The sequence below is a fragment of the Poromitra crassiceps genome (genome assembly GCF_964638095.1).
Source record: "Poromitra crassiceps genome assembly, chromosome: 5".
Lineage (NCBI taxonomy): Eukaryota > Metazoa > Chordata > Actinopteri > Beryciformes > Melamphaidae > Poromitra > Poromitra crassiceps.
In genome coordinates this window covers 63,871,663-63,893,545 of record NC_139642.1, presented here as the reverse complement: position 1 = coordinate 63,893,545, position 21,883 = coordinate 63,871,663, and the positions used below count along the sequence as shown (strand labels likewise).

The 21,883-nt window shown below is 47.7% G+C and overlaps 1 protein-coding gene across 4 annotated transcripts in view; it reads left to right on the top strand.

Annotated features, from left to right (window-relative positions):
• nlk2 (nemo-like kinase, type 2) overlaps positions 1-21,883 on the top strand; it is a gene marked incomplete at its 5' end in the record, with an annotated part of 44,970 nt that overhangs the window by 9,805 nt on the left and 13,282 nt on the right. For all 4 annotated transcript variants that reach the window (XM_083637459.1, XM_083637458.1, XM_083637456.1 and 1 more), the window contains 3 exons: positions 2,051-2,136; positions 7,162-7,371; positions 8,950-9,051. In XM_083637459.1, coding sequence (XP_083493585.1) covers positions 2,051-2,136; positions 7,162-7,371; positions 8,950-9,051 — 398 coding nt within the window. The remainder of the gene's footprint in view (positions 1-2,050; positions 2,137-7,161; positions 7,372-8,949; positions 9,052-21,883) is intronic.

Below are 21,883 nucleotides of genomic sequence, written 5' to 3'. Positions count from 1 at the left end.
AGTCTAGTGAAGAAGTCACACAAACACTGTTAGGGTAGAACAGTCTGGGTGCAGTTGTGTCTTTACAGAAAATGACTACAGTAGGTAACCACGTTGAAATGCTTAGTAGACATGGGCAACATTTGATTATATATTATAATATATTGAAAAAACTGTATGGGTGATGGAATAACTACTGGAATTTATGTTTAGATGTTAAGCAAAGTTGTTGATCATAGAGCCTCTGACTGGCAATTCAAACTATTTATTGGTGGAAGTTGGAAGAAAACGACGATGAAGAATAATGTGTGTGGTTTACACAGCATGTGTGTGGTTTCTGTAACAAACAGAGGGATTACAATGATCAATATCATTAAGACTCTCACAGCTATACAGCATGTGACTACCACTGCAAGTATGGAGAATCAAAAACTTATCTAGAATAATCAAAACACTAAGATACACCCAACAACACCTGCTAACACTATTAGCTGCCCACACAACACAACACAAGGGTAAAGCTACTTACTTTCTTAACCCATTGATACCTGGTGCAGCATTTGTGTGTGTATCCCTTTAAGACCGTGAACCGCGTTAACGTTGTGTCGTACATGTTTCTGTAGTATTTGTGTTGAACTTGTACTTCAGCAATAAGTTCACACAAATCTGTGGTCTTTATTGCTATAGTTCTTTTTTAATGGAAATTGGAAGGAGGTGGGCATTTTATGTGTGGTCACCCAGGGGCACCACACTTTTTTTTATTGATAGTTATGAGAGGGGTGCCCTTTTTTTCACTTGAGCACCTGCCCCCCCAAAATGTCTGTGCCCATGGTGGTACCAATGGATGCATGAGGCATTCTAGTTTCAGAGGATCTCAGTATCTTCACTCTAGCCTTAAAAATGGGTCCGCTAGAGCCTCTGAAAGACAGCACCACCACCTGGAGTCTTATCTGTGCACGTCCCTGGTAACAGGCCAAACACACCAGATGCGTATCCGACGCTGAAGCAACACCTGAGGCAGGAGCGGAGGCAGTTTCATTTCGGCGCCCTCGTTAAAAGGGGAGACCGATCACACTGGCCGCAGCGTCTCGCCTCCACTCGCGACGCGTGCAGCAAGAGTTTCGGCATCGGGTCTATTTTTGACGCGTGATGCAAGCAGCCGTGTGCAGCCAGCAGCGCCGTGTGCAGCCAGCAGCCGTGTGCAGCCAGCAGCCGTGTGCAGCCAGCAGCCGTGTGCAGCCAGCAGCCGTGTGCAGCCAGCAGCCGTGTGCAGCCAGCAGCCGTGTGCAGCCAGCAGCAGTGTGCAGCCAGCAGCCGTGTGCAGCCAGCAGCCGTGTGCAGCCAGCAGCCGTGTGCAGCCAGCAGCCGTGTGCAGCCAGCAGCCGTGTGCAGCCAGCAGCCGTGTGCAGCCAGCAGCCGTAGCCGTGTGCAGCCAGCAGCCGTGTGCAGCCAGCAGCCGTGTGCAGCCAGCAGCCGTGTGCAGCCAGCAGCAGTGTGCAGCCAGCAGCCGTGTGCAGCCAGCAGCCGTGTGCAGCCAGCAGCCGTGTGCAGCCAGCAGCCGTGTGCAGCCAGCAGCCGTGTGCAGCCAGGCATGAAGTCAATACAAGTTGTGACCAGCGCAGGGCAAAACAGAGTGAGGCGTGGAGCAAAATGGAGTGCATCTGGTGTGAATGGCAAGGCTCCTGCTCGATGCTTCTATGACATGCTGCTTTGGAGATGCTTCTGGTGTGAACCAAGCTTAAGCCCTAAACATGAGTTTTAGATGTACTTGAAAGCCATAAACGGTTTGTTTACATTTGTATTGTTTGTAAAAAAACAATTGGCGCAAAACAGGCTTGTACTTTTGAGTTACGGTGCAATGATAACAATTGAAAGAGCACATTGTCCATCTAGAAGAAGTCATACTCTTCAAGAATATGACTTTAAGATTGAAAAAAGAACAGTTTGTTTACGTTTGAAGGGCCATAAGAAAGTTGCATAGTATACCTTTAAACATTAAATAAATGTAAGTATTGTAATTCTCTATCCTATCATGCTCTCCCCCCCCCCCCCCTCCCTCCCCACCACCAAGGACTTAAATACCTCCACTCAGCTGGCATCCTACACCGAGACATCAAGCCTGGCAACCTTCTGGTGAACAGCAACTGTGTGCTCAAGGTGCGTGGCCCGGCTGTTTTGCTGCAAAGCGGCCACATCATTTTCATATCAATTTGTGTAGGGCAACCCAGAAGTCAGTGCACTTCCTGGTTCCCTCGTCGGGAAATCAATGGGATTTTTGTATGGAGATTTAGGTTAAATCCCTGAAATAATGTCTGTGGTTTAACAAAAGTTTATGAAACAGTGAACTTTGTCTTCAGCAAGGGACCACCATTATGACTTGTGAAGTGTTTGATGAAAATCAATTATCAACTGATATTAAATATTTTATATCGATAATTATTTTGGCTATATTGCCCAGTCCTATGTGCACCTGTAAGAATGTACTCCCTGTGTTCCCCCAAGCCTTGATGGAGAATAATGGATCTTGAGACATTTGGTCAATTTACTGCATTTGAATGCAGAACGTCATACCTGTGAGTGTGAGATGATTTCTCTGGACGCATGCAGGTGGATCAACTGAAGTCAAGTAGCCACCTAAACGTCAACAGATGAATGAAAAGACGACATGCCTTTTGATCATGCTTCCATTAGGGCTGCAACTAACGATTATTTTGATAATCGATTATTTATTTGATTAATCGGACAAAAATAAATGCGCAGATTTTATTCCAATAATTTTATTCAAAAGCCAAATGTCCCAAATTGACAATATTAGTGCACAAAAGTGCTGCCTGAATGGACCAGAGCTGTCTAAACAATTAGCCTATGAAAAACTATAATAAATAAAAAGAACAACTACATCACTATCTAGGCTACCTGTCAACAGGTCTGAGGTTTGATGTGCCTCGCCTGGCATTTTTGATTTTCAATGACTGTGGTGTGACTTGGCTGCCTCTCAAGGCAACCAAAGAATCATTTCTCTAAAGTAGGGGAGCAGATCTATCTATCAACAACAGGCCATGGACTATATGAAGGTAGATTGTTTCTACAATAACATGTGCTCTCTCACACACACACACACACTAGGCTTGGGCGCTATCTATTTCATACCTTCATACCTGCCTGACATTAAAGGATGGCTTTCCCGTGGGGAATATGAATATATATTAAATCTCACGCCCCTAAGGTTGTCGAATCCGTTGAAATTTTTGAAATTGCTTCTTCACAGCCAAAGATATCAACAGAAATCCACTCTGTGTGGGGGGGGCTGGTGGGGGGGAGGGGCGGGTGCGGGGACTCGAAATCCTACATTTCCCACAATGCACTGGGCTCGCGTGGCCTTCGTTTCCATGCCCACCACCCCTCAGGCATTTGGCTGATATCAAACTCCAGTAGGTGGCGGTAATGCACATATGTTTGCCAACCGCCATAAAACTCAAAGAAGAAGAAGAAGAAGGCTTCGACAATAATACACTATGAGAAGAAGAAAAAATCGAAAATAAAATTGCCTCCAAATTGCACAAAATTTAAACCGAAGTATATATGTCGGGAGATGTCTTCATAAAAAAAATTTCATGCATTTTAAGGCATTTTTGTAGGAGTTACGCGCATCTGATGTTGTAACTATTTTCTGTAATAATGTGTAAAAACGGGTACATTGCTCAGCATTGATTTCGTTACTTCAACGCACCTACTACTAGATGTAAAATTTGACGAGCTTTCCAATGCCGCCAGTCCCGTGTCTGTTAGTGCTTCCCTTCCCGAGATATGGTCTCTTTGCAAGGAGCTATGGAAAGCTAACCTAGCTACAGCAGGCTAGGTGGTGGAAAAAGATGGCTGCCTTTTGCTTTTGTTCAAGACATCTGAAGGGGCGTGGAGGACCTCTAGAGGCGGGACCATGGCTCACAACAATTGTAGTTCATAGGTCCTCGACTTCCGCAAGGCTGGCCCTGTCGCTCTGACGCGTTTTGCGTCAGAGCGACATGGAAATAATGTGAGAGATGCTTGATATCTCTGGCTGTAAACAACCAATTTCAAAAATTTCAACGGATTCGAAAACCTTAGGGGCGTGAGATTTAATATATATTCATATTCCCCACGGAAAAGCCGTCCTTTAAACCTCTGTATACGGTGGTATATGACTGTATTAGTTTCAACAGCAGGGGGGGCTCTTGTTCTCTTGGCTGTTCTATAAATTCATGTCCATCAATAAAAAAGTTGCTTCTATTCTATTCTACGTCTATGTTTCAGAAAACTTTATTTACACAAACAAAAATGTCCTCAATGTAGGATAACAAACAAACGGAATGGATACTGTTATGGGCAAACCTGTGATATGTTCAGTTTAGTTTAAAGAGGTCTTAAACTATAGTGTTGCTTGTACCACATATCTGCTTGCCTATTAATGTTTTAAAAAAGTAGCCTACAAATGGAGAATAAAAATAAATCAACAAAAATAATTTTTGACGGCATTTAAAATCATACCGTCGGTATTTCTAAATACCCCAGTATACTGTAATAGCTTAATACCGCCCAAGCCTAACACACACACCAAGCTGGATCAAAACACCAGAGAGACAGTGTTAAACAAGACAAACTACCTGCCGTTAGATGTTACTTTCCTCACTTTCCTTTGTCCTCATTCCCGTGGTGCGTCCGTGCCATGCAAGGTCCATTTTAAATATTTGCAGCTAACACACCTTTTAGTTTAGTACAAAATGTGAAGTGCTCCCATACTTTAGATAAAAAAAGTTTTGAAAAGCTTTCGTCGCGTCCGCCATGCTGGCACCATGCGTCTCCATGGAGACAACACATGACATACTGTAGTCCGTCCGCGACACAGGACAGACGCCCGACAGTGAGACGCAACTCACAATGTAGATAAACGTTTATAATATATAATTATATACGGTAGTTATGCGATCGAACAAATCGCAACCCAACGAATCAATAACGCAATTCGTTGCCAACAAATCGAATCGATTTTTATCGATTAGTTGTTGCAGCCCTAGCTTCTATCATGCATCCTTCTGATTGGCTCCCATAAATTGGTAAGACTCTGCTCGGCCCAATCGACCTGTCCAATCTTCAGAACACAGCTCATGACTGACAGACGTATTCGACCGTAACAGCACATATCAGTCCATACAGTCCGGAAACATTTGTGGAGCTGAGTGGGAGCGAGCAGTGAATTTAGGCATGGGCCGGTTTCAAGGTATACCACGGTTTGAAAAAGTCACGGTTCCAAAACCACTAATATTTTCCATCATACCATTCAGACGGTATCACCTGTTTTTGGCAGCAGCACTGCTAGCCTGCTAACCGTTAGCTACAGGTCGCTAGTTGACTAGTTGACAAGTTACCTTGAGCTAACCGGGAAGAGACTGGAAGTGGAGTGGTTTTCCCTTCAGAGTAAAAGTCACTTTTGAGAAAATTGGGAAAATAAAGTGGTCTTGGGCTGTGCAGATCAACACAAATGGTTAGAGAGGTATAAAAGTATATCATATAATAGTATAAACAGACCACACATCGTCCAGTCTTCAAAAAATAATTAAATTTATGTTCTATATGTTATTTAAAATTTGTTTTGTATGTGAGCTGGAGGAAAATATGTACTTTCTCTGCATCAGTCTCACTCTCATGGATACAATTTTCAACATGTAGTAACCTGTCACTGACTGTCCTCAGATCTGTGACTTAAACTTACAACATGTAGTAACCTGTCACTGACTGTCCTCAGATCTGTGACTTAAACTTACAACATGTAGTAATCTGTCACTGACTGTCCTCAGATCTGTGACTTAAACTTACAACATGTAGTAACCTGTCACTGACTGTCCTCAGATCGTGACTTAAACTTAGAACATGTAGTAATCTGTCACTGACTGTCCTCAGATCTGTGACTTAAACTTACAACATGTAGTAACCTGTCACTGACTGTCCTCAGATCTGTGACTTAAACTTACAACATGTAGTAACCTGTCACTGACTGTCCTCAGATCGTGACTTAAACTTACAACATGTAGTAGTAACCTGTCACTGACTGTCCTCAGATCTGTGACTTAAACTTACAACATGTAGTAATCTGTCACTGACTGTCCTCAGATCGTGACTTAAACTTACAACATGTAGTAATCTGTCACTGACTGTCCTCAGATCTGTGACTTAAACTTACAACATGTAGTAATCAGTCACTGACTGTCCTCAGATCTGTGACTTAAACTTACAACATGTAGTAACCTGTCACTGACTGTCCTCAGATCTGTGACTTAAACTTACAACATGTAGTAACCTGTCACTGACTGTCCTCAGATCTGTGACTTCAACTTACAACATGTAGTAACCTGTCACTGACTGTCCTCAGATCTGTGACTTAAACTTACAACATGTAGTAACCTGTCACTGACTGTCCTCAGATCTGTGACTTAAACTTACAACATGTAGTAACCTGTCACTGACTGTCCTCAGATCTGTGACTTCAACTTACAACATGTAGTAACCTGTCACTGACTGTCCTCAGATCTGTGACTTTAACTTACAACATGTAGTAACCTGTCACTGACTGTCCTCAGATCGTGACTTAAACTTACAACATGTAGTAACCTGTCACTGACTGTCCTCAGATCTGTGACTTAAACTTACCACATGTAGTAATCTGTCACTGACTGTCCTCAGATCTGTGACTTAAACTTACAACATGTAGTAATCTGTCACTGACTGTCCTCAGATCTGTGACTTAAACTTACAACATGTAGTAACCTGTCACTGACTGTCCTCAGATCTGTGACTTAAACTTACAACATGTAGTAATCTGTCACTGACTGTCCTCAGATCTGTGACTTAAACTTACAACATGTAGTAATCTGTCACTGACTGTCCTCAGATCTGTGACTTAAACTTACAACATGTAGTAATCTGTCACTGACTGTCCTCAGATCTGTGACTTAAACTTACAACATGTACTAACATGTCACTGACTGTCCTCAGATCTGTGACTTAAACTTACAACATGTAGTAACCTGTCACTGACTGTCCTCAGATCTGTGACTTAAACTTACCACATGTAGTAATCTGTCACTGACTGTCCTCAGATCTGTGACTTAAATTTACAACATGTAGTAATCTGTCACTGACTGTCCTCAGATCTGTGACTTTGGGCTGGCGCGGGTGGAGGAGACGGACGAGTCTCGGCACATGACTCAGGAAGTGGTGACACAGTACTACCGCGCCCCAGAGATCCTGATGGGGAGCAGGCACTACAAAAACTCCATCGACATCTGGTCTGTGGGCTGCATCTTCGCTGAGCTGCTCGGACGACGCATCCTCTTCCAAGCCCAAAGTCCCATTCAGCAGGTCAGTCCCATTCTCTGCTCCTCTTCCAAGCCCAAAGTCCCATTCAGCAGGTCAGTCACATATTTCAGCAGGTCTGTCCCATTCTCTGCTCCCATCAGATGCTGCACTCTGGTCAATGACACGACATCCATATTTTTGTGTCAGAGTGCATTATTTCCTTTTCAAATCATTAAATTCATGACATTTATCACTTTATTCCATAAAACCTATTTAGTTAGAATACATTTTCAGTACATTCAATTCAAATAATATTATTTTGTGTTTTGGAATCTCAAACCCCCAAAATGTCAGGCGCAACCATCCGTGCAAATGCACAGACTATGAAAACCATAAAAAAATATATATTTTAATGATAATAAATTCCCGTATAGACCTCTAATTGAGGTCTTGTAATTGAGGGAGGAGCTGGCTGTGAGCCACAAGGTGAAGTTTTCTGCCACTGATATGATGTGTGTAATGATTGGTCACTGTGAAGCCAGACTCCTGTATATAATGTTTTCCATTTCCTCCTTTCAGCATATACTTGAAAAAGGTCTTGTACCGAAACGTTGTGTATTAAATTTTCCAATTTTGAGCAAGTGAAGACAGTGTGCGAGTGTCTTATTATTTTTCTAAGTGATTCTACTCCACCTACGCACCTGCCACAAGACTTCTCAGGTGTGCAAGAGACTTTGGTTAATGATAATAAATTCAAAATAAAATACTATGGTATTATTTTAAGTTTGAAACTTTTTTTTATTTTATTTTTTTATTTTTTATATAAAGTCAGCGTGGCACACATGTAAACATGGGACTTTATTGTGAAGGAAAGAGCTAATATAACAGTAAACAGGATGTTGCATCAGCCAGAGGTGAGCTTTATGGCTAAGTGAAAAGATTCATAGATCTCTCTCAAATATTGATAACAAATAGCTACTTTCTATTCATAGGTAGGCTGGTAGACTTTCCATGTCAGGTGGTACTGTTCCGCGCTGTACCCGTGCTCAGGAGAGAGTCTGGCTGGTCTTACTCTCACTCTGGGCTAGCGGGGGAAAAGGCTCTTTAAATGAATCCGGTTTGGTCGTCTAAGACGGGGGTTCCCTAGTCTCAACGCCAGACCCATGAGAGTTCTTACGCTGATACACTACGTTACTGCATGCTGCAGAGCTCTCTCTGGGTCTGGGACGCTTCCCCCCAGCTGGCTGGTTATGGGAGGGAACCATTCACTTGGCCAGGGATTGGCCAGTGGTGGATTCAGTCTTCCCCAATCAGTGACTTTCAAGCGACAGAATCAAACGACTTTGCGATCAGACGACACGGGAGGCACAGCCCATTTTTCGAACCGCTCTGTCATCGGTGCTACGACCTCGGCGGGGGAGGGTGGGTGGAGATCTAGTTTGTTTGGGTGACACCCCTTTGTCTTGGTTTGATACGCTGTGTAACTGCGACATCTAGTGGGCAAAAGAAATTTACCCTTCAAGAACCCCTTCTTCAAAGCGATGCCATGTTGAAATGGATGTATCTTATTTGTATGTTATTTAAGTGTGTGTGTGTGTGTGTGTGTGTGTATATATGTGCTTTTGTCTTATTGTGTTTTAGCTGGATTTGATCACTGACCTGTTGGGGACTCCGTCTCTGGAGGCCATGAGGACGGCATGTGAAGGTGCCCGTACGCACATCCTCAGAGGACCTCACAAGCAGGTAAGCATGCCCGGCTGTCCAATGATGATATAAGGATATATATATATCTGTGTGTGTGTATGTTTGTGTTTATATATATATACACTATATATATGTAATATACAGTAGATACTATAGATAGAAAGGGATAACATTTTCGGGAGTTTAACTCATCTGCCATATCCCCCCCCACATAACCAAGGTACACCACGCCTTTACCGTCACTGTCCGAGCAGTATACAGGGACCTACAGTCGTGAAATTAGTAAGTACCGCCTTAGAATGGAGGCCAATGGTACACCCATTCAAAATAACCAAAAACACAGATCTAATAGCGCCAAAATACATGTTGTGCTTCAGGTACTCACCACGAGATGAAATATTAATCCAAATGCGGAGAAATTATATTTTTTTAAGGTAAATGCATAGCCGGAATTACTTAATAAACATGACCGCCAGGCATGCGTGACATACAGCGCATGCACTGTGTACAGCGGAAGAGCTCTTCACAGGCAAACAAGGAAGTAATTCGGTGTGGGGATTTACTCTGAAAATGACGTTTCATGTAACTATGGATTAATATTCCATCTCGTGCTGAGTACCCCAAAGCACAACATGTTTTTTGGCGCTATTCGATCTGTGTTTTTGGTTATTTTGAACGGGTGTACCATTAGCCTCCATTCTAAGGCGATACTAACTTCACGACTGTAGCTCACTGTATACTGTTCGGACAGTGACGGTAAAGGCATGCTGTAGCTTGGTTATGTGGGGGGATATGGCAAATGAGCAAAACTCCCGAAAAAGTGGCGTATCCCTTTAACGTTACTGCAACTTCCATCACCGGCCTGGGTTTCTCACCACAGCTACAGAGGAACCAGCCTGGGTTTCTCACCACAGCTACATAGGAACCGGCCTGGGTTTCTCACCACAGCTACAGAGGAACCAGCCTGGGTTTCTCACCACAGCTACAGAGGAACCGGCCTGGGTTTCTCACCACAGCTACAGAGGAACCGGCCTGGGTTTCTCACCACAGCTACAGAGGGAATTGCTATGTTTACAGAGAGCAGAGAACAGCTCCATCAAAATGCCAGTCAGCATAGCAGAGTCTGTCAGAGAGAGAAATGCACTTTCTTATTAATTCAATTACAATTTCAAACAAAGTAATTTATTGTCCCTATACCATTTAAAGCAGTGATTGATAATCAATAAAATTGATTAATAATAATATTTTTTTTCTGCAAATTGTGCCTAAGCATTGGAAGGTTGATTCTAGCACTCAAGATAAGGGCTGGGCGATATATCGATATTGTGATATGAGACTAGATATGGTCTTAGATTTTTAATATAGTGATATGGCATAAGTGTTGCATTTTCCTGGTTTTGAAGGCTGCATTACAGTAAAGTAATGTCATTTCCCGGGAAATCTGGCATTCACGAGCCTGCCTCTCAGCGCTTCAGCCAGTAAACACCAACGAAGCAGAAGGCTAATGTTGTGCTCGTTATTTGGGTGAATTTAGTTAGGTAAAATAAAATCTTAATAATCCGAAAATTATTAATATTTCATAAAGTTATTAAAATCAAATATGTAATCCTTGGTAAGGATTAACCTAGGGGCACCACCGGCTTAATCACCGGACCTAATCTGAATCACCTTTAGTCTAATCTGAAAGGAGAGAGTTCTTACATCCTAGACAACAGTTTACCACAATTCCACAAAATCACTCTGAAACAGTTGAACTCTAATAAAAGTTGACAATATTTATTATATATATAAAATAAAAGAGAGGGATTGGCAATACAGTCAGTGGATTCACGTTGTAACTGAGTTACCATCTAAACATTTCAATGCATGGTCGGTGAATGTGAGGGAGGGGTATTTATCTGCATCAAAAGTGTAAAGCACCGGATGAACACTAGAGGGAGGCAGAGTGTGTGTGTGTGTGGGTGTGTGTGTGTGCGTGAGGGGTCTGTTCTCAAAATGGCCGACCCGGAAGGACCGACTAGGCACAAAATGGAGGATACGGGGGTGTGCTTTCGGGCCAAAATGGCGATCGGCCCAAGATGGAGACTAAGGGAATGCGTTCTCGGCACAAAATGGCGGTTAGCCGACTAATAGCTATGTGTGTGAGTATTTAGCAAGGAAGGGTCCGTTCACGCGCTTGCGCACGTGCCCGTGAGTGAGAAATAACCGTCTAGATGAAAAACAGGGCCGTGAGGCTCTTACTCCGCCACGATTAGTTAATCGACTTTGAATTGGCGAAACAAGTTCCTCTCAGCTCGTTGGCTATATTAGATCCACTCGGTGGATCGGTGAAGAAGTAACTGGCTAGCGTCTAAACACTCGGATTCAGTAATGCATATATAACCCACAGTCACAGTCAGATATAAACAGTCACAGATTCATTCACAGTATCATATCAGTTAATCATGTACATCTAAAGATATATATATCATCTAACTCTAACAATTCTAAGCCCGGACGTGAGTGATCAATTCAGTCTCTTACTTGGCTTGTTCGCTCAGCTCTGCAAACGCAGATGCAGTGGTTTGTTGCGGTCGGACTCGCAAGGTTCCTCCCGCGGGGAGGAGAGGGGCTCGTGGAGCGGGCGGCCGCTTGTCCCGAAGAGGAAGCCGTGGAGGCAGGAGCGGGGGGTTGAGAATAGGCAGTCGATCTCAGCTGGCCACGCTGAGTTCTTGCATCTGCTGTCGTCTCAGTGGAGGAAAGGGGGAACCTCACAGCTCGCTTCTTCGGGTTGAGGGCGCTCAGGCGATGCGGGTCGGTTTCAGGATATCAGAGCTGGCTTGGCCCTGATGTGGAGGTCGTCGGCCTGGTTGCGGCCTGGGCGGCTCGGGTCCGAGCAGGGGGGAAGGGCGGTTTGTCTCGGGACACAAACGTACGTCCTGTTGCGACGATTAGTCACTTAGAACTTCTCAGAGGAGGACCTGTCTGCAGCTAGGCTGCTTAGGAACTGAAGTTTTCAGGCTCCAAACCTGTATATGTTTTGGGGTGCAGGGCGTGTCTTTGCTGTGGTCGGACACTCTGATTGGCTCACCTTATCTCACTTACAGACAGCAGAGTTGCCTGTCCTTTTGTCAATCTTCGAAAACAAAGGAATGGCTCCCTTCCCTGCTGTTTTATCACGGGTGTGGTATTCAAATTGGCCAAGTATGTGGGGGTTGTGTGCTCCCAGTGTCTCCACATACCAGCCAGTATTCAAACAACATGTCTACTCATTCAATATCAATGTTAATTCAATATCAATATTCCTTCAATATGTCTGGCCCAACATCCCCCCGATGGTTGAAAGGGTGTGTTCTGGCACAGTCTTTAAAGCATCTCCAGGGCCATGCGGCCTGCGGGTGGCAACCCATTGGTTGCCTAGTCCGTGAGGCTGAAAGGAGCAAGTTCGTTAGGTCCTACGCTATGTGGTCCTATGTGGGCTCAAGTCCGGGCAGATCACCTGTGTCCGGGCAGGACTTTTCTCAAGTTATTCTATCATTCTATATCACACAAACAATACATTCAGATTGTCATCCTATACTATATCACACAAAAATTACATTCAGATTGTCATACTTCAAGTTTCTTAGGCAGGGCCTGGGCCCGGTTCTCTGTCTTGGTCACTTAGCTCTTCGTTTTTACACGATTTGCATGAGGGGAAGGGAGAGAAGGAGTGTGAGATAGTGTGATGACCTGGTTACATGTTTGGTGAATGGGGCTCCAGTTGCCTTGGGGCTGAACTAGACTAGTTTGGTCCCTCGGGGGACCGTGTAGAACACCGTCTGATTCATAGGCTCAGTTTTGTGACCATGTCATAGCGGTTGTGTGACAGTGTGTTAGCCTACATGTTCTGCGGTTCAATGATTGGTAGGTTGACAAGGAATCCTATTTCTAGATGCGGTGGATCTATGAAAATTGGGATTGCACTGCCAAGACTATATGCCAAGTGTACCTGAGAGGGCTAGGCCACGGTGGTCGTGGCGGATTTTAAGATTTGTTCAACCAGAGCTAGGGATACCAGGTAGGGGGGTATGTTACCCCCACTCAGACTGGTGACTGAGGAGGATATCTCCCTGTAGGGTCTTGTGTCAAGTCTCTGGTCGCGTGCACATAGGTCTTGTCCTCTCGTACTATGCTGGTTAGAGTCTGTAAGGCATGGAGGTTGAGTCTGAGTTACTGGCAGTAGGGCTCTATGTAGCCTAGGTTAGTGGTTAGTGCATACTGGCGGAGTGAGTGGACATGCACCTATCCTGGCTACCCTACTAAGTCTCGTTCACTACCTCTGTGGTGGGGCTTGCCCCCCCCCCCTTTGGAGGTGTGTACAAGCTGTTAACTGACACTCCCAGTGGCTGCCGCATCAGCGCTGGGTCAGGTGCATGCGTCGGGTTCTGCACCAGAGTGTTGGTTGAACGATTGTCCAACTTAAAGAAAGGAGTGCCGCGCATCGTCATGTTTTGTTCTCTGTGCCGGGGCAACGGCTGGGAGAATGCCTGCCTGCCGGGCAGTTTCTGTCCCGGGCTCATGGCCAGGCGTACGGGAACCTTCGCGGTTCGAGCGGGAACTGACGCGCGGGTTTCGTTTGCGGAGAATGCGGGGAGCAGTCGCTCCTGTTTGCACAGGCGGCGGTACAGCTCGGGGCTAGCGGTGGAAACGTAGCGTGCCGGCAGCGATGTGCCAGCTTCCTTGATGACAGCGACTTGTCTGTCTGTGCTAGGCTTGCGGCCAGGTGACGCCCATGGCTTTGCAGTTTGAACCTGAGCCCAAATGCGATTGCTGGAGCAGTCGATGATTGGGACTAGCCGGTCCAGGAGATCCTGGCCAATGAGAAGCGGTTCGGTATCGAGAGGGCTGATGTGAATGGGGTGGCGTATAGTCATCCCCTGGAAGGTGATGTCCAGCAGAGCACGCTCAGCAATGGGGGTTCGGTCTTGCGTGTAGCTGGTGATGCTAAAATCACAAGGCTCGATCCGAAGTGGCCTATTGGTGGTGTGCATGGCTTTGCAGACCTTCTCGAAGGTGTTGGCACTCATCAAGCTGATGGAGGCTCCTGTGTCCACTAAGGCGAGGGTGCGAGTGCACCCCCCTACCACCACTGGGGTGTAGATACGATGGGCGTTGCCCTTGCGGACAAGGTTGCCCATGAAAGTTAGAGTAGAACGGTTTGGTGAAGCCTGAGAAGGAGACTTAGGAAGGGATCTGGTTCTTCGGGGTCCCCTCCGCCTGTTGACAAAGCGAACTTTGGCAGGTGGCGGAGGTTCCCCCCCGAGTCGTGCGACCGGGGTTTTGTCTGGCTCCGGCGGGGAGCCAGCTGGTTTGTCTTTATCAAAGAGCATTTTTACTGTGTCAGCTAAAGCGTTCAGCGCGTCTCGGGTCGACTGGTCTTCCGCGGTTGTTCGCCTGTCCCTACCGTCTGTGCCACTCCCTGGCTTCTTCTTCTTCTTGGGTTTACGTGGTTTCTTCCATGGCTTTTCCTGGGTTTGGCCTTGGAAGTTACCTGACGGGCGTGGGTCCTGGTCTTGGCTCTGCCAGGACCGTCCCCGACTTGGATGGTAGAAGCTACCATGAGGATTTTGGGCCGGCTCCTGGTTCTGCCAGGGCCGTCCCTGGGGGTTTTCTCCCCCTTTGCCCCCGCCCCTGGAGCTTACCTGCCTGTCGGGCTGGTGGCTGGGTGCGTGGGGCCGCGGTGGCCGGGGAACAGCTGGTGCTCTGACTTGGGGCACTTTGTCGCCCTCTAGGGCTAGACTGTCAGCTACTGGGTTCTCTACTCGGTAGACTTCCCTCCCCTGGGCCTCCTCCTCATCCGAGTCGGGCTCTACCCCGTAAACTTGGGAGCCTTCTGTGTGTTTCTTGGCTACCCGGGGGCGTGCTTCCCATGCCAGCTGTGCATACTGTCGCGTATAGCTCAGCGTGGCTTGGTGGTGCCTACAGTGTGTCTCCACATTGGATCTTATGCTCTCGTGCAGGTTAGACATGTACGTGCGGATGAACTCCTCATCTCCCTCCCCACCGCCGGTGGGGGGGCCTCTACCCTGAAAGTAGGCTGCTGACAGGCGCCTGTGGTACTCTCTGGGGTCCTCGTCTACTCTCTGCTTGATAGCTTCAGCGGCCCGTCTCGCGAGCATCGGGCAGGAATACTGACGGTACTCCTGTCGGAGGGCCTGGCAGACGAGTCGGTAGCTCTTTTGAGTCCGACTGGGAAGTACGTCTATGAAATCGCGGGCTGTGCTCGTGGTGGTCTTCCAGACCAGCCAGAGCTTCTCGCGTGTAGTGGGTCGCTCCAGATTGGTGAGAGAGCGATTGACCTCCCGTATGTAACGGTCGACGTTAGAGGCACGGTTAGTCGGGTCAAAGCGTTCTATGTCCTTGGCGAAGGACTCGATCCGTCGGTCGCGGACGTCCCTTTCCCGCGTGGTGAGCAGATCCTCAGAGTCGGATGACGGTGATTCACTGAGGTCTTCCTGCTCCGGGCCGCGCCCCCCCCAACCCAGAAAGGGGTGGGCGTCGCCTCGACCATGGCAACGTCCTTCCTCCCATCCCGGGGGAGGGGAGGAGTCGATGTAGCGATCATCGCGGTGCTGCCCCCCATCGCGCTCGAGCGGCGATGAGGGGTCGCGGTGATGTCGGTCATCATGGCGTGGCGGCGGCGTGTTGTCACGATTGTGATCATCGCGGCGACGCCCCCCCTCGCGCGTGCGTGGTGGGGAGTCGTCGCGGTAGTCACGTTCGCTTCTCCTAGTCTCCTGGTGATCGTCCCAGCGGTCGTCTCCCCCCCACCCCAAAGGTGGGGGGCAGTCGTCGCGGCGACGGTCATCTTGGCGACATGGCGGAGAGTAGGCACGACGGCGGTCAACATAGCGATGTCCCCCCTCGCTCTTGCGTTGCGGGGGGTCATCTTGGCGACATGGCGGAGAGTAGGCACGACGGCGGTCAACATAGCGATGTCCCCCCTCGCTCTTGCGTTGTGGGGGGTCATAGCGGTCGTCGTAGCGTCGTGGCGGAGAATAGTCACGATGGCGTTCACCATAGTGAGGCTCCTCCCTGCGCCTTGACGGCGGGGGAAAATCGTCACGGCGGTGGCCGCCATGGCGTTGTGGCGGAGAATAGTCGCGATGGCGTTCCGTGTGGCGTTCGTTGCCCCAGCGGTCGTCTGCCCGCCGCCCTGTGGGCGGGCGGCAGTCATCCGGGCGTGGGGGCGGGGAATAGTCGCGATGGCGGTGTGGGGAAGCATGGTCGCGGCGGTGGCCTTCGCGGCGAGGCTCCTCCCCCCGCCGTGACGGCGGAGAGAGGTCCTCACAGCGGCGGCTCTCCCAGCGGCGGCCATCGCCTCTCAGCCACGGGGGAGCGCGGTCGCTCCTGTGTCTATTCCCCCCCTCCTCTTGTGGAGGGGAGACTTCGGTCCTACTGTACTCGAACCATGGTTGTTCAAAGGTGGCCTTTTTGTGGCCCCTCTCACGGGTTAGCGAGCCCCCTCGGTCGTCCCTATGCGATTGCCTTAAGGACGTGGACTCGAACGGGGGATTGGGTCCCCTGGCCTCACTGGGCTGGGACCCGAGTACGACGGGCGTGTCGATGTCGTATGGCGAGGGTTCGGCTCCACTACCGAGCCCGTTACGCAGTGCAGCCGGCGTCTGGACGCCGTGCGATGAGGACGCTTGTGGAGGCAGACTTACCTGCCTCTCTTCTCCTGGGACCTGGTGGGGGGTGGACGAGAACGGAGGATTGTCGGTTTCACGCTTACCGTCATTGCCTCCCTCTCCATCACCCTCTTCCTCAGAATCTGTGTGGGCTGCTCGCAGTTTCTTTTCCAAGTCCTGGATTGTCCTCACTTGGTCTTCGTATGAGACCTCCAGGCACGCATTTTGCCTGTCCAACTCAGTTGCTCGGTTATGCAGCTGTGTGTTGGTTTTTCTGTGAAAGGTTTCTCTGTGGAGAACGAGATAAAGCAGCTCTGACAGCATGGTGCAGTTTACCGTACCTGCACTTTTCATGGCGGCTGCTTTTCCTTCCAACATTTTCTCACATTCTGATTCTGTGAGCTTCCGCAGATGTTCGATCTGTCCTCTCTCAGGAGGAACCGCGTTCATGAGCGCTTCATGTAACAGCTGGTCGGGCGAGGCCGAGTGCTCTGCAGCAGCACTCTGGCCGTTGTGCTGTGACATCTTACCTGCTAGTCAGTGCACTTCTTAAGCTTAGGTGGAGCTCGTACCTGTAGCTTGAATGTCAAATAGCTTGTATTTGAGAGGCAAACGTAAAATAGGCTTGTAGTCAAACTGTGTTTGCGAAAGTCCTATTGTTGAATTTTAAATATAAGCAGGTTTTAATTCAACTGTCGTTGCCTAATGTTAGGAGTTAGTCGCTATGCAAGCTTGAAATAAGGGGTTCTTAAATCAAAACGATTGAACTGTGTTAGATTGTCTGTGTCAGTCTGAATCTGTGTCAGTCTGAGCGGTGGTAGCTCTGTCTGGCTCCGCTCGTTCTGGCTGGAAGCTGTTTCGGGAGGTTATTAGCATTCAGTGCTTGGCATGCGCTTCAGTGGTTACACAATGCAATTTAGGTAATTCAGTGTTTCAGTCAAAATTGTGATATTTGTGGCAAACTCTGCCTGAAAGATGCCTCGGGCGGGGCTCCAAATGTTGTGCTCGTTATTTGGGTGAATTTAGTTAGGTAAAATAAAATCTTAATAATCCGAAAATTATTAATATTTCATAAAGTTATTAAAATCAAATATGTAATCCTTGGTAAGGATTAACCTAGGGGCACCACCGGCTTAATCACCGGACCTAATCTGAATCACCTTTAGTCTAATCTGAAAGGAGAGAGTTCTTACATCCTAGACAACAGTTTACCACAATTCCACAAAATCACTCTGAAACAGTTGAACTCTAATAAAAGTTGACAATATTTATTATATATATAAAATAAAAGAGAGGGATTGGCAATACAGTCAGTGGATTCACGTTGTAACTGAGTTACCATCTAAACATTTCAATGCATGGTCGGTGAATGTGAGGGAGGGGTATTTATCTGCATCAAAAGTGTAAAGCACCGGATGAACACTAGAGGGAGGCAGAGTGTGTGTGTGTGTGGGTGTGTGTGTGTGCGTGAGGGGTCTGTTCTCAAAATGGCCGACCCGGAAGGACCGACTAGGCACAAAATGGAGGATACGGGGGTGTGCTTTCGGGCCAAAATGGCGATCGGCCCAAGATGGAGACTAAGGGAATGCGTTCTCGGCACAAAATGGCGGTTAGCCGACTAATAGCTATGTGTGTGAGTATTTAGCAAGGAAGGGTCCGTTCACGCGCTTGCGCACGTGCCCGTGAGTGAGAAATAACCGTCTAGATGAAAAACAGGGCCGTGAGGCTCTTACTCCGCCACGATTAGTTAATCGACTTTGAATTGGCGAAACAAGTTCCTCTCAGCTCGTTGGCTATATTAGATCCACTCGGTGGATCGGTGAAGAAGTAACTGGCTAGCGTCTAAACACTCGGATTCAGTAATGCATATATAACCCACAGTCACAGTCAGATATAAACAGTCACAGATTCATTCACAGTATCATATCAGTTAATCATGTACATCTAAAGATATATATATCATCTAACTCTAACAATTCTAAGCCCGGACGTGAGTGATCAATTCAGTCTCTTACTTGGCTTGTTCGCTCAGCTCTGCAAACGCAGATGCAGTGGTTTGTTGCGGTCGGACTCGCAAGGTTCCTCCCGCGGGGAGGAGAGGGGCTCGTGGAGCGGGCGGCCGCTTGTCCCGAAGAGGAAGCCGTGGAGGCAGGAGCGGGGGGTTGAGAATAGGCAGTCGATCTCAGCTGGCCACGCTGAGTTCTTGCATCTGCTGTCGTCTCAGTGGAGGAAAGGGGGAACCTCACAGCTCGCTTCTTCGGGTTGAGGGCGCTCAGGCGATGCGGGTCGGTTTCAGGATATCAGAGCTGGCTTGGCCCTGATGTGGAGGTCGTCGGCCTGGTTGCGGCCTGGGCGGCTCGGGTCCGAGCAGGGGGGAAGGGCGGTTTGTCTCGGGACACAAACGTACGTCCTGTTGCGACGATTAGTCACTTAGAACTTCTCAGAGGAGGACCTGTCTGCAGCTAGGCTGCTTAGGAACTGAAGTTTTCAGGCTCCAAACCTGTATATGTTTTGGGGTGCAGGGCGTGTCTTTGCTGTGGTCGGACACTCTGATTGGCTCACCTTATCTCACTTACAGACAGCAGAGTTGCCTGTCCTTTTGTCAATCTTCGAAAACAAAGGAATGGCTCCCTTCCCTGCTGTTTTATCACGGGTGTGGTATTCAAATTGGCCAAGTATGTGGGGGTTGTGTGCTCCCAGTGTCTCCACATACCAGCCAGTATTCAAACAACATGTCTACTCATTCAATATCAATGTTAATTCAATATCAATATTCCTTCAATATGTCTGGCCCAACACTAACAACACAGGCTAACGTTACGTTCGCTAGCTAATGCAGTCAATGAATGTCAGCAAACAACCAACAATGCAAAGTCCAGTAAAAAGTCCACACAGAAAAAGAAAAAGAAATCTAGTGAAACTTGTGTGGATAATCTAACAGTTGTAAATATGCCAAACGTTACTACCGTTATGCTTATGGAACATTGACTGTTCCGTTTGGTCACATCCAGCTCACATCAGCTCCAGGCTGAACTGTATGGGGGAGCAGGCTATTTCCTGGCTCATGCTAACGTGAGTATCAACTTCCCCGCAACCAAAAAAGACATGTATGCTAGGCTTAATACTCCTGTCAGTGCCCCTGACCAAGGCAATGACAAAAGAACTGGAGTTGGTGCGCTGCACTGTGGCTGCCCACTGCTCCTAGTTCGAGGAAGGTTCCTAGTAGAGGATGGGTCAAATGCAGAGGATGAATTTCCCCGTGGGGATAAATAAAGGATCACTTAACTTAACGCAAGCCAAAACACGACCATGCCACAATAACGTCTGCTAATCTAGTCCTCCGTTAATAGAGATTTCAGCCCAGGGGCAGAAGCCATCGTCTGGTTCTCTCTCGACCTGTGTCAGATGCGCCACTTGTCCTCTTCCGCCTCCCATCCATCAGTGAGTGATGTCATCAGTGATTTCACTTGGGCAATTGTGATGTCATCAGTCAGTGACATCATTGGTGATGATGCCATCAGTGAGGGATGTCATCAGAGATTTATGACATTACTGATGCTGTCACTGTTTACATTGTCTTTATGACATCACTGATAATGTTACTGTTGACATTGTGACATCAGTGATTTCATCAAATCATGATGAAACCATGTCACGGTTTAGTCACTGATGTCATGCATAAGTGACATCATCAGTGAATTGACATTGTGACATCATCAGTGATGTCATAAATCATTCCCTGCTGAGGCTATAAGTAGGACCGATGGCGTCAACAGTTAGTGCCCATTAATGCAGGATTTAGAATTGAAGCTGGAGAAAAGGTGTGATGAGAAGAGAGTTTTTGAAATCATACAGGAGCAGTTGAAAGATCAGGAAAAAGGCACGGCAAGTTGTGCTGATGTGGCGGAAGATGCTGAAAAAACACTAAGGAAATCAAGAGAACGCAATATTATACTGTGGAACGTAAAGGAGCATTGCTTAAAAAACCGAGCAGAGCGAACACAAAAAGATTTGGAAGTTGTAAAAGACATATTCAATACATGCAAGGTCCTCACGACTGAAGACTCATTTGTGGGCGTGGCCCGGCTCGGACGCTACAACAGGAGCGACGGCACGGAGGATCCAGGAAGATCAGGGAGACCCCTGCTGGTTACTCTGCAGAGCATGGAGCTAAAGACCAACTTGTTCAGGAACATCTCTGCGCTACACCAAACACATAAGTTTAAAAACGTAATCATTAAAAACAATCTTACGAAAACGGAGAGAGAAACCGAGAAGGAACTGTATGAAGAGGCGAAGGAAAAGCAGCGAGAATCATCCGGGGATTTCACCTACAAAGTCCGCGGCCCCCCCGGGGAGAGGAGAGTGGTGAGAATCCCCAAGACTCAGTGACTTGATCATAAGCTTGTCTCCCATAGTATGGGCCTCCATCGGTCAGGGTTGAACATGGCTGATGCATCCTGGTTAGATGCAAGCCCTGCGCGATGTGAAAGGAGGACAGGCTGTTGGCCATGCTCTCTCCACGTCGCTGGTGGATCCAAAGGAACAGCAGAGCCGTTACAGTTTGGTACCAGCGTCATTGCAGGCGCTGCCAGAACCAGGTTTATAGACCACGAACTGGCTCAGGAGCTCCCACTCGAAGGGCAAGCATAGACTGGCAGACGGCCCTGTGTCGTCTGTGTTCACGCGTGACTTCTGTGTTCACGCGTGACTTCAGTGAACACGGTCCTTCACCGGTTTTGACTTTGGCTTTGACTTTTGACACAAATCTGTGTTCCGATTGGTCGAATCGCACAAATTTTGGCACAGCACTCCGTCGGGCCTCCAGCAGCACAGCCGCCGAGTTCGAAGACGATCAGAAAAACAGTTCTTGAGATATGCAAAGGACACACGCACGCACACACGTGGACGGTCCTGCTTTTCTAGAGGTGGAACAATCAGCTTGGTCACTCTCTGCCTACTATTGTCATGCAGTTTCAATGGATTCAGACAGACGGATGGACAGATTTCCTCAGTCGAGCGAGGGGTGGAGCTGCAGCTCTTGGAAACTATTATGTGTTTGCGTGAACACAGAAGTCACACGTGATTTCATGCAAGTCACACGTGAACACATTGAGATCTCGTGTGAACAGAAACTTGGCGGGTGCGCTTCTGGGCACCTGACGGAGTGCAGTGCTGAATTTTGTGCAATTCGACCAATCAAAACACGGTTTTGTACC